The sequence below is a fragment of the Pinus tabuliformis genome, chromosome 8 (genome assembly GCF_031772625.1).
Source record: "Pinus tabuliformis cultivar Carrire ecotype Pingquan chromosome 8, CPIR1, whole genome shotgun sequence".
NCBI lineage: Eukaryota > Viridiplantae > Streptophyta > Pinopsida > Pinales > Pinaceae > Pinus > Pinus tabuliformis.
Genome location: NC_142294.1, coordinates 1,042,661,877 through 1,042,675,774, shown reverse-complemented (window position 1 = coordinate 1,042,675,774; position 13,898 = coordinate 1,042,661,877). Strand labels below are relative to the sequence as shown.

The window sequence follows — 13,898 nt, the reverse complement described above, 5'->3', positions numbered from 1 at the left end:
GAAAGAGCTAATGACCTTCTAATGAAATACATTTCTCATTCAATATTCTTGTAGAGAACCAAAAGCTTTCGTAATGGACAGTTTAGTCTAAAGAAAGAATGTTGAGAGTAATGATTAAATTATATTAAAGGGTATGGCTATATTTTGTAATTGTTATTATTAATATTATTATTATTATTTAAAATAAAGAGAAATTTTGATTTATATCAATTAAAAGAAATTGCAATATAGCTTTTAAGCATACTAGAGGACTTGTAATTCTTTATCGATAACAATGTCAGGACACAATAGCTAATCACATTTTTTTTTCCCTTTTAATTATACTTTAGTGTCTCTTAAACATGCTTTAGAGATTATAAAATTGTTACTTTTACATTGAAAATGTTTATATTTGTGCATTTGAATTTTCAAGCACTCTAATGAATTTGTTATTAGAAATACTAACACTTGCTTTCTATCTCTGTATGTTGATATTCTTGTGAAATTGCAATTCCAGATGACTTGATTGTTGACCCTCGCAATATAGAGTGGTTAAGGGATGCACATTGTCCGGTGGTGAGTCCAATATTGCCTTTGATTGACTCTCTATTTCAAGAATTATTTCCCCGTTTAGGATCTTTTAAGGCTTATTTTGTTGATCAAGCTATGATTATCAGAACCTACTCTTATTGATATTATCCTGTTAGTTTAATAGTGTTAACAAAGAAAATAGATTGTCATAAGCAAAAGTGCATTTGTTGATTACTTTTAGTGCAGGCTTATCAGGAAGAGTTAAGATAGATAAATAGATGGCTTTTATTAAACTGTCCATGAGTCTGAGTGGCCATATGGGAAAAAGAAAGTTTACATACTATGCAAAATTTTTCAGAGAGCTTAAAATAAAAGATTACAGCAACAAAGATAGTAGTGTAGTATTGGGAACCAAATCATGGCCCTGATCTACTCCTCTGGCTCCATTGCCTTTGCTCTGAGTCAAGGGCTCACTGCCCCATTTTTTCTACTTTCAAATATCCTTCTTCTTGCTTGCATAATTTTCTCAACCCGCTTTGCTGTACCGCCCATTATATCCTCTTGGAATTCTGATTTTTGGTATTCAGTGTGCTAGCTTATTCCCTGATCTATGTGTATGCCACAGAACCTTGGAGAAAATGTTGCTCCATTACCACCTTCAAATTTCCACATATTCAACATAGTCTTTCCCTGCAGGAATGCTTGGGCTGCTGTTTCAAATCTCAGCCTGCGGGAGTTGGTTCTGTGCTGCACGTTATGTGCTTTTCATGTCAAATGTTGCTAAGTTTTAAGTAGTTGTGTTCTTATTTTTTCCTGTCTATTGAAGTTGTCAATGTAGTATGGTTGTTGTCTTTTAATGTGTTTTCTCCATTTTCCTTTCCTATAATATTCTTCGAGATGACTTTTCATATCCTTTTCATCTGCTGGGAATTTTTCTTCCTCTCACTCACCAAATCATTTCCTCCATCATAGATTCTGTGTTTTTTTCCTTCTTGTTGGCTCAGTTTGGCTGATTTTTGCTGGAATCTTGTTGCTACTCATAGCTGCCATTTTCATGCTATACAGAATCAACTATTTCAGTGCCTCCATTTCTAATGGGTATAGTTGTGTTTCAGCTAGAAGTATCTTGTGAGGGGTGTTTCTTTTTTCTCTTAGATAGCTTGTGGTTAAATGTTTTGGCACTTGTTCAAATTGGTTCAATTTGTTTCCAGAGTTGGAGCTGTTGATGCCGCCTAGCACACACACCTAGGTTAGTGTGGGAAAAGTCCTTAACCCCACAAGGTGTGACTTAGTGGCAAACCAAGAAATGGAGCTGTCACCTATTCCCAACTCTCTCCTAGCTAAAGTTAAGGGGGGTGGTCTCTAATGAAAGGTTAGATGAAATGATGTAAGTTTTTAGGAGACCTTAAGTTAATGAAACTACTTCAAAGAATTATGAGCAAGCTTAGTGAATATAATGAGCAATGTAATATATGGATTCAATAACCATTCACAACATTCAAGAGATAAACATGTAAACCAGTGCCTTAATGATTGTTTCAAGAAATAGTAAAGACTTGCTCAAGTATATATACTTGAAATGAGATGACAAGTAGTCCTGCAAAACAAATCAATGTTAGATGAAAGATATCAATTTCAAGATACAAATTGCACTTTTATAAAAATGCTTTAATAAAGATACTATCATTTATGATCGTAAGTATTTAAATTAGTAATTTAAAGGACAATGACTTGCAAGTGAATTTAAATGTAACAAAACATTACTTGCAAAAAAAAATGTTGTACTTGCTAAATGAGATACTTCAACAACAAAAATGATAACTTCAATGGATAATGAGGTTATTCAACATAACAAGTACATGAGATAAAGTTGCAAGTAAATTGGAAAATGCTCTAAAATAAATGAGTTAGAATGATATGCACTTAACTAAAGTAAGATACAATTATCTTGGTAAATTTTTAAATTAAATGCCAATTCTTGGTGAGAGATTCTCCCTTCAACCTCTTACCAAAAGGTAAAGATTGGGGTGGCTGCAAGGAAGAGGGGCTGAGGACACACTTGTTTTCATTAACAATAGCCTTACCTTAATCCTTACAAGCCATGTGTGCTTTCGTTCCTACAAGATGACAAATCCACCTTCATAACTGCAGGATCAGACACTTTACCTTACTCTGTACCATTTGGAAGAACTTTTAAGGAAAACCTTGACCCTATTATTTCTATTCAACCAAGCTTATGCTTGGAGGTAAATTTTAAGTATGCAACATCTAAAATTAAAATGCCTAAATGCTTGTATGTTATTAGTGCTTGCAAAAGAAAGTATTGATACAAATGCCTCAAAGTAAATGGATAAATTGCTCAAAATTGCATCAATGACTTCAAATATTACTCACAATCTTGTAAAAGTAAATGGCATGTAAACATAAGTTTCATAAATGACCAATACTTGCAAGTTTGCTCCAAGGAAATGCTTAACAAAGGATGTACCAATGAACAATAAACCATGTATCAATTAAAATGTAGCCAAGAGTAAAATGTTTGCTTGTAAGTGAGCAAAATGATTGCTAGATTGCAAGTTGTTTCAAAGTACTTAAAATGTATGATGCATGATCAAAGCAACAAGTAAGCAGAAAATGAGGCAATATATTCCAAAGAAACAAAATGGTAAGTAAATGAGTTAAATTTGCCACATAAAACTTTGAGTATTTGCTTGCTCAAAGATTGTGCATGAAATGTAAGAGATTGCAATATACAAATACTTGAGAAATATAAAGCAAACTGAAAATGAAATTAGATGTGGATGCTATGTGAGTTAGATTAATAAACCAAAAGAGCATGTAAATGAACTAAGTGAGAAAACTAGAAAATAGAAATGCAAGTCAATCCACCCAAGAAAAGTCCTCCCTCTAAATGAGGAGGAGGGATGCCATGGGTAAATTCCCAAGATCCCACAAGAAAATTGGAATTTTTATTAAATGTTACAATGAGGAGAAGACCTTTAGAAGGCTGCCCAAAAGATGAAGGAGAAGCTTTTACAAATTAGGAACTATAGAAGCTAGAGTCTCCTTGTGAAACTTGGCAACCACAATAGCTAATGGAATTTTCTCAAAATCTGAAAATTACAAGAGAGTAATCAACTTCAAAGGGATCACGACCTAGTTATTTTGCAGCTTCCCTCAAACAAACTCGGTATTCTAGAAAGTGCTCACGGCCTCCTTGAAATTTGATCTCCTCTTGTGTGTGAGATCCTACAAACACTTGTTAGAAGTCTCAAGAAATTTATTCTCAAAATCTGTCACCAAATAAGTTAGCAAATGCTTCAACAATGGGCTGCAAAACAAAAGGTATGTTAGTGGAGAGAGCATGCAAAGAAGACAAATTATAGTACATACTAATATACAAGAAGCCAAACCAAGTGATGGGAGTGAAATCCCATACTTGTCTAGTTTAGAAAATTGCTCTTAATTAGCTTATGTAATCTTTGAAAGCTCTAGATCAAAAGAAGCATGAAATTGAAATTTATAAATGATTCAAGTAGATAATAGGAAAAATAACTCTCCTCCTGCTTCTCTTTAGATGAAAAGTTTGAAGTGAAAATCAATGGGTCTTGAGCAACCTCAAATCTGGGAGTGAGTTGATCTATTTAAGACTTTTTTTACGCCCAAAAGGATTCCTAGACACTATTCAAAACTTTTCTCCCTACACACTTGGAGACAAATATTGGCTTACAAAAGGATTTAGAACAACACAATGGGTGAAATAGACCAAAGATTTCTCCAAAAATCAATTAGCAATTTCACTCATAGACTACTACTCTAAATCAAAAATATGTGCAAGATAGCTTGCACACATCAATCCAAAATATATGGCAATGGAAGCTAACACCATTCAAATATATAAGAAATTGTAGCACAATAACAATAGTATGGAAATAAATCACCTCAAAGTAGCCAATATAATACCACAAATGATACCCTAAAGTCTTTGTTTTATTAGAAAAATGCAAGTGTACAAAATGACAAAGTTTCCTCAAACTCAATAACTCATAACATGAATACATAGTGAGGGCCCATTGCTCAATTATTGTAAGATCTCTAAACTCAGATATCATAATATATAATTTAAGCACATAATTTAAATGATTTAACTAATGAATACCAACTTGTCTGCTTTGCTACGAAGCTCTACTGCAATTGTTCAGCTGTTATTTTGTCCTGGCTGCAATTCTTATTTCGGCTACGTTACCAAAACGGCCAAAATCACCCTGCCGAACTAGGTGCAACTTGGGTACACAGTCTTAGAATGCTTTCCAATCGAAGCAATCTGATTCCCTGTGCCCAAAAACTCCAGTACAATCAAGACTCAAGAGTCTCTGTATCTCTATGTTAAAATTGTTCTCTGATTTTCTTCCTCCCCTTCTCAAGATTTCCTTCCTCCTTTTATTTCCTCGTCCACCGCCTTCCTCCCATCTCTGTGTTATTATTTTGTTACGTGTAATTTTATAAAATCAAATCTTATTTGATTTTGTTGCTTTTATTTGAATATGGAGTTTGATAAAAGTTTATTTATTATTTTAATAAACTAATTTGATTTATTTAATTTATAATTATAATTAATTTATATTATTATTTTATTAATTTTTACTTTTATTTTAAATTTAATTTGTAAGTTAAAATTAACATTTTCTTTTAGTTTACGGATTTATCATATCTATGATATTTTGGTGAGGTATTAATTCATTACTTTAATTTATATTATAATTTTTCTTGTAGTTAGATTATATATAGTGTGATACATGCGGGTCCATGCATACGTAGCTATCGTATGGAGGTCTCATATGTATGCTAATATTCGTATTTTATTTATAGTTATAGGTGGGTCATTACATACATCCTTCCTTCCAAAAACTTTGTCCCGAAGTTAGGGTTTCCAAAATATATTAGTGATTAGTGTAAGTATATAAGTCTTTGTATTTCGGGATTGAATTTGTTTTATATGGGTACTTAAAATTTGTTTTCTTGAATATTTTAAGATTTTACAACTATAATATTCATGTTCTACCTCTGTCGGGTTCCCAAGCTATTCTAGAATCATCATGTCCTTCATAATCTCTTCTGCTTCCATCCTATCCGTCCTCTACTAGAATGTGCCATGGCGTCAGCTATACTGACTAACCATTTATAGGTTCTCATGGGTATCAACATCGATTATATCAACCTGATTGCCCAGTAGGAATCTGGTAGTCATCATCACACGTCTAGGGGAGCGTGATTCACACAGTTCTCCCATGACTCCAGGTTTTGGAGGATAAACGATGGGAAATACCACCACCCCTCCTAGTGGGACCTGAGTCAATGTTATTTTATGGAACCTCATCGAGCCTTAATTGTACTGAAATTTTTGTCATCACGTGGTCATTTTGGTAACCTGCAATGTAAACACTTGTACATATATTATAACATATGCGTCAATATTTATAAAATAAACAGTTTTTGTATAGCTCATACATGTTTTCTACAGTATAACATACTTGGTCATGTCCTGTTCATGTTATTGGCTTTCATATTGAAATTGTAATCATTCTTTTATTTCTATCTCATTAATCGTATCGATATGCATAAATGAAGTAAAATTTATAATATCTTAATTCATATTATAATTCATGACTTAGATTTTATAGTAATGTTAGTCAAATATTGAACTTCATCTTGGTATTCATAACTCAGTAAGGTTAATTTAAATAACATATTTCATCTTGGTATCCACGTACCAGTAGAATTCATGTTTATATGTGATCCTTTCAAAAATGGTTTTGAGTATCTGATTTAAAGTAAAGTAAATATATACAAAATATGGCTTATAGTTCTTCAAAATTGACACAAGTTGGCGTATTTTTGACATATGATTTCTGTATCTTCCCAAGTAGCCGATCCATGGCTATACTTGTCCCACTGGACCTTAACTTGGTCTACCAGACGATTCCTGAGCTGTGGAACTTTACGTTCCAATATATGTAATGGTTCCACTGAAATGATTCCCTCATCCGATACTTGCAGTTCCTTCCATTGAAGGTTATGAGATTTGTCAGCTATGTAATGCTTTAATACAGATACATGAAATACATTATGAACTTTATGCAGGTGAGGTGGCAGTGCAAGGCGATAGGCGACAGGTCCAATTTTTTCCATGTGTAATATTCCTAACCCAGAATATTCCTCAAACCCCAGCAAAAACTCCAACCAAATATGTGCAAATGATATAATAACCCAGAAATGATAAAATAACAGTGGAACAACATATAATAATGTAAATCAGAAATATAAGCAGATACACAAGAAATGCAGCGAGAAATGCTAAGCCATTTTATTATGCTGAGCAATAAAGTGAGTACAAGAGGTGATTAGATAGATGGCACCTTGACTCGCACAAGGCAAGTGAAGAAATACTCTCAGAATGACAAGAATGGCCTCTCTGCGTGGACATTGCTGCTGTGCTGCTGCTGCTAGTAAACAAATGATGATTTGGGGCTGCTCCGCTCCTCGAAAAAAGCTGAAACTCTGGATTCAAGCTTTACTCAAGAAACCGAGAAAAACCCAGAAAGCTTTCCTGGAATGGCCAACCCCCGAAAAACACCCTCTTGGGGTTCTGCGCAATTCCTTAATGCCCTACGCTGCCATTGAAGAAAGCCCCTCTAAACTCTACCTAAAACACTGCTTGAAACTCTGCCAAAAATCCTCCAATGAGACAAGAGCTGGACCCCTGCTCAATCTCCCAGCATAACTCCACCTGCAAAACCCCAATCCAACACTACAACCAAAAAGAACTGCGTCCCTCCTCAAGTGGTGCGCAGTCCTCCAGAATGTTGATGAAACTGCTGCTGAAATGTTGATAGAACTACTGTTGAAATACCGATGGAAATACCTTGCCTGAGCAGGCACTCGAAGTCCCCCGGGGCTAAGGGTGAGATCTCCGAACGGAGACACTCAATGCACTAAATAGTGCTGCAGACCAGCTAAACAGCCAGCGTGTTCAGAAGTCGAGACGACTAGCTCAAAATTCACATAACTGAATGATCCAAAATGAGGGGGCTCCTCTCTATTTTATAGCCTCTGCCTCTCACAATCCCTAGGCTCACCTCCTCCTGCGTGCTTCTCCTCTTGCCACGTGTTCTTCCCTCCTGCACAATCTCTCCATGTGTCTATGTGGGCTCCATTTCTGTGTCCCCCTTTGGCCCCCTTGGCGCCCCTTTAAGTCACAACGTTGTGCTACCTAGGAAGTGACTTTTTATTCTAAAGTGAGTTATGCCCCCCTTTCTCGCTTTTTTTTTATTTACAAATAACTATAGAAGGCAAAAATTGAACAAAATCGAATATTTCAATTAGCCATAGCTAATTAGGAATATTGCAGTCTCCCCCAGCAAAATGTTGCTTGTCCTCAAGCAACTGAAGAGATGGATGCTGCAAGATCCTTTCACTCTCCCAAGTGGCATCCTCATTTGGCAAATTCTTCCACCTCACCAAGAATTCCCGGACCGTCCTGCTCTGCAGCCGCCTCTCCCTGGTATCAATGATAGCCTCCAGTTGCAATACCAAATGCCCCTCGTCATCCATGGGTGGTAGCTCATCTGTCATTGTCACCTGCTGCCCCAATGCCTTTTTCAGGCATGATACATGAAAAACGTTATGAATCTTGCTGCCTTGGGGCAGCTCCAACTCATATGCAACTTGTCCAACCTTGCGTATCACCCTGTACGACCCATAAAAGCGGAGCTTGAGCTTCTCAGCCCTCTTTTGCTTTAGTGACGACTGTCGGTATGGCTGTAATTGTAGGTAGACCATGTCCCCTACCTCGAACTGTCTCTCCACCTCACCCCTGTCGGCATACAACGTCTGTTGATTCTATGCTGTAGCCATGTTATCCTTAAGAGCTCAGAGAATATCCCGACTCTCTTGGATCCAAATCTTGGCTCTGGGAGCCTTGCTATCACCAAACATCACGTCAGCGAAAGATAAAGGATGATATGCATATAAGGCATAGAATGGTGACATACCAATGGACATGTGATGTGAAGTATTGTAGCAGTATTCCCCTAGATGTAGCCACCTCAACCATGGTCGCTGCTGCCCACTGACATAATTACGCAAGTAGCCCTCTAACCACTTGTTAACTATCTTTGTCTGCCCATCCATCTGTGGGTGATAACTGGTACTCAGTGTCAACTCTGTCCCCACCAACTGGAAAAGCTCCTGCCAAAACCCGCCCATAAAACGGTTGTCCCTATCACTGACGATGGTCTTAGGAAGACCATGTAGCCTGAAGATCTCCCTGAAGAATAGCTCGGCCACCTGTGCTGCTGTGTAGTGTGCGGATATGGCAAAGAAATGTGCGTACTTTGTCAGTCGGTTAACGACGACAAAGATACAATCCTTGCCTTGTACAGTGGGCAATCCTGTGATGAAGTCCATCGAAATGCTCTCCCATTTCCCCTTTGGAATGGGTAGCGGCTGCAATAAACCCGCGGGATGGCTCATCTCTCCCTTGTTCCGCTGGCAAACATTGCACTCCCTGATATGCCGGAGTACATCCTGTTTGAGGCCCTTCCAGGAGAACCTCTCTCTAAAGGTCCTGTAGGTTTTGGTAAACCCCTGATGGCCTGCCAATGGTGAATCATGTGATGCTTGGAGTATCTTCTTCTTGAGCTGAGACCCCTCAGTCAAGAAGATCCGATCCCTATAATAGATGATCTCATCGATCAGCTTGAACCTGTCATCTGCCACCTGTCCATCTCGAATCTCACATGCAAACCTGTCTTTGGAGTACTCTACTAAGAGTCGAGCCCTCCAGTCTTTATCCAAGCTCATAAGAGACAACGTGGCTAGTCTACTTGAAAGGGCATTTGCTACCACGTTGTTCTTACCCTTGACATATTAAATGTCAAAGTCAAAGTCATATGCAACTGCTTCTTCTCCAAAAAGAACTTGAGGCTGTTCTGATCAGTCCTCACCCTAAACCTGTTCCCCACCAAACACTGCCGGTACTTAGCCAATGCATGCATGATGGCCATCATCTCCTTGTCATATATAGAATACAACCTCTTGTGCGGAAGGAGCTTCCAGCTCTCAAAGGCTATAGGGTGACCTCCCTGCATCAATACTGCGCCAATCCCCTCTCCCGACGCATCACACTCCAAAACAAATGGCTGCGTAAAATCTGGCAATGCAAGCACTGGGCAGCTGCTCATAACCTCCTTGAGCCTGTCAAAGGCTCGTTGCGCTGTATCTGACCAACTGAATGCCCCCTTCCTCGTCAAATCTGTCAGGGGTGCAGCAAGCTGTGAGAAACCTTTGACGAACTTCCGGTAGTAAGTACAAATGCCAATGAATCCTCGAAGTTCCGTCACATTTCTCGGCTCTGGCCAATCTCTGATGGCCCTAATCTTCTCCTCGTGGACCCTCACTCCGTCCACTCCAATGATGTGTCCCAAGTATAACATCTCCGTCAACCCGAACTCACATTTGGAGAGCTTGGCATAGAACTGCTGCTCCTCCAAGATGCGTAATACTGTCTCAATATGCTGGAGATGCTCCTCCCACGTCCTGTTGTAAATGAGTATATCATCAAAGAACACCAACACAAACTTCCTTAGGTGACTACGGAAGATGTGATTCATGCAAGACTAGAATGTAGCTGGGGTGTTGGTTAGCCCGAAGGGCATCACCAAAAACGCAAAGTGCCCATAATGACATCTGAAGGCGGTCTTGGGAATGTCTTGCTCCCTCTCGCGAATTTGATGGTACCCTGATCTCAAATCAATCTTTGAGAATAACGGTGCTCCTCTCAACTCATCCATCAACTCATCGATCCTGGGTATGGGGTACCTGTTCTTCAGTGTCCTCTTGTTCAGGGCCCTGTAATCAATTCACATCCTCAATGTACCGTCTTTCTTCTTCACCAACACCACAGAAGAAGCAAAAGGACTTGTGCTCGGTCGGATGTTCCCAAGAGCCAGCAACTCCTGAATGGCCCGCTCTATCTCGTCTCGATAGGCCTTGGGATGCCTATAGGGGGTGGTGATCACTACTTGGATGCCCTGCTCAAGCTCGATAGTGTGCTCAAACCCCCGATCCGGTGGTTGTCCTTGTGGAATCTCTCCAAACACTATGGCATACTGATCAAGGATGGACTGTATCTCTGGATATCGTCTGCCCTGTAGTCCACTGCCCACTCTATGTCTCCCTTCCGGAAGACTGCCTCCATCCGATGAGCCGAAACAATCTGAGACGGATATGTGTGCTATCCTCGTATCTTCTCATGCCTCCTTGTCTTCTCATCATCCCACTCCATCTCTAGGGTCTTCCAATCTGTCGTGACCTTCACTGGAGTGATAAGCCACTGAACATCAAGTATCATGTTGGTGTCCAGAATATCGACCACGAAAAAGTGGTCAGTCAATGTGTAGGTGCCCATCGTCACTGAAAGTTCTGGGACATAACGAGCACATGTCATGGTCTGATCTCCTGGGACCAATACTGAAAACTCATCGAAGCTCTCTGTCCGAATACCTCTCTGCTCAACCATCTGCGCATCGATGAAGTTGTGGGTTGCCCCACTGTCAACCAAAACTGATATGCACTGGCCATGTACTGTCCCTTGTACGCGTAGCGTCAGATACTTGGGAACTCCTCACAATGCTGCAGGACCCCTCCGGTGGGTGCAAAAGATGCACCACCTGCTGCTGGTGGTGGAGGTGGCAAAGGTCCCTGTATGGCATGGCTATCTCCTGCTTCCACATCCTCCTCTTCATCCTTTTCTCCATTGCTCTCGGAGAAGACCTCAATGAAATGTGCCTTGCCAGCAGCACATCTATGCCATGGTGCCCATGGCTCCTGACATGTGAAGCACAACCGCTTCTCCAGCGCCCTCTTGACATCATCGTCAATTTGCACTCGTCCTAGATTCCCTTTGGAGGTGGAATCCTCACATCCTTCCCCTTAGACTGGAAAGTCTGTGTTTGGGGGTAAGGTGTCCGGGTCCTGGGTAAGACATCCTGTAGGTCCCGGTTCCTGCTGATAGTATCTTGAAGGGTGGTTGGTCTAGCGGATCTGACTAGACCCCATAGTGGCTTTGCTAACCCCTCAACATACATATAGATCCTCCGTGCCGTGGATAGGTCTGGCACCATCACGGAGACCCTCAAGAAATCTGCAATGTAGGTCTCTAAGCTCCCTATCTGTTTGAGCCTTGTCAGCACAACGAAATGCTGCTCTGGATCCCTCCGATCAAATCGCTCCATCAGTCTCCTGGTAAACTCGGCATACGTCGTCACTGTGGAGTGCCCCAGTGTAACCATCCCATGAAACCACCAATCCTGGGCCTCGCCATCCAAATGCAATGTTGCCACCTTGATGGCCTTTGCCTCCGACATCTGGTTAAGCTGGAAATAAATGTCCAGCTTCTCCACCCAAGACTTTGCCGAACTGTTTGATGAGCCATCAAACGTAGGCAAGTGGAATCTACTCGCTGCACGATGGGTGTCGCCATCATGGTAACGCTGGTACCCTCTGTGATGGTCGCGTGGTCTGCTATCCCGCTGGAGCTGAAAAAAATCTTTGAATGAGAGGGCTTCCCTGAACTCCTGTGCATAGCCCTGGTGCTCTGCAAAATAATCGCCCATATGTCCGGGCTCTGCCACCTGCTGGGCTACGGCCCCCGTGTCTGCTCCTAAGAAAGTGGGCATGGTAGAGTGTGTAGGGGCATGTGAGGCCACCTGCTGCGCAGTATCACGCTGCTCTAGCAAGTGATGGGATGCACTTGATCCCTCACCAATTTGAAAAACTCGTGGGCTTTCACGCTGTTTGGCCTCTACTGCGGTGAATCTTTGCCCCATCACCTCAATCTGCCTCGACAGATCCTGCACTTATTTGAGGAGCATATCCGCAAATCTCTTCCTGTCATTGTCGGCCATCTGCTCTGTGTCCACTACTGGCTCTCTCTGTTCTGCGTCTACCACAGGCTCCACCTGTTCTGCGTCCACCACAAGAATACAGTCTCCCTCCCCGTAGGTATTCTCCAACCTACGTCCAGTGTCTCTGTACCTCCTACCTCTGTAACAAATGTAGGGTTTTTCCCCTAGTGTCATAGATTGCTAGCTCCACAGGCTGAGCCAGATCTATGCTCTGATACCACTGTAATATTCCTAACCTAGAATATTCCTCAAACCCCAGCAAAAACTCCAACCAAATATGTGCAAATGATATAATAACCCAGAAGTGATAAAATAACAGTGGAACAACATATAATAATGTAAACCGGAAATATAAGCAGATACACAAGAAATGCAGCGAGAAATGCTAAGCCATTTTATTATACTGAGCAATAAAATGAGTACAAGAGGTGAATAGATAGATGGCACCTCGACTTGCACAAGGCAAGTGAAGAAATACTCTCAGAATGACAAGAATGGCCTCTCTGCATGGATGTTGCTGCTGTGCTGCTGCTGCTAGTAAACAAATGATGATTTGGGGCTGCTCCCCTCCTCGGAAAAAGCTGAAACTTTGGATTCGGGCTCTACTCAAGATACCCAGGAAAACCTAGAAAGCTTTCCTGGAATGGCTGACCCCCGAAAAACACCCTCTTGGGGTTCTGCGCAGTTCCTCAATGCCCTACGCTGCCACTGAAGAGAATCCCTCTAAACTCTACCTGAAACCCTGCCAAAAATCGTCCAATGAGACAAGAGCTGGACCCTCTGCTCAATCTCCCAGCATAACTGCACCTGCAAAACCCCAATCCAACACTACAACCAAAAAGAACTGCGCCCTTCCCCAGGCGCTGCGCAGTCCTCCAGAATGCTGATGAAACTGCTGCCGAAATGCTGATAAAACTACTGCTGAAATAGCGATGGAAATACCTTGTCCGAGCAAGCACTTGAAGTCCCTCGGGCCTAAGGGTGAGATCTCCGAACGGAGACACTCAATGCACTAAACAGTGCTGCAGACCAGCTAAATAGCCAGCGTGCTCAGAAGTCAAGACGACTAGCTCAAAATGCACATTACTGAATGATCCAAAATGAGGGGGCTCCTCTCTATTTTATAGCCTCTGCCTCTCACAATCCCTAGGCTCACCTCCTCCTGCGTGCTTCTCCTCTTGCCACGTGTTCTTCCCTCCTGCGCAGTCTCTCCACGTGTCTGCGTGGGCTCCATTTCTACGTCCCCCTTTGGCCCCCTTGGCTCCCCTTTAAGTCACAACGTTGTGCTACCGAGGAAGTGACATTTTATTCTAAAGTGAGTTATGTCCCCCTTCCTCACTTTTTTTATTTACAAATAACTATAGAAGGCAAAAATTGAACAAAATCGAATATTCCAATTAGCCATAGCTAATTAGGAATATT

General features: G+C 40.9%; 1 protein-coding gene across 3 annotated transcripts in view; it reads left to right on the top strand.

The window, feature by feature from the left end:
• Positions 1-13,898, top strand: part of LOC149238917 (2-dehydro-3-deoxyphosphooctonate aldolase 1-like) — a 459,022-nt gene that overhangs the window by 270,220 nt on the left and 174,904 nt on the right. For all 3 annotated transcript variants that reach the window (XM_089373239.1, XM_089373240.1, XM_089373238.1), the window contains exon 8: positions 497-555. In XM_089373239.1, coding sequence (XP_089229365.1) covers positions 497-555 — 59 coding nt within the window. The remainder of the gene's footprint in view (positions 1-496; positions 556-13,898) is intronic.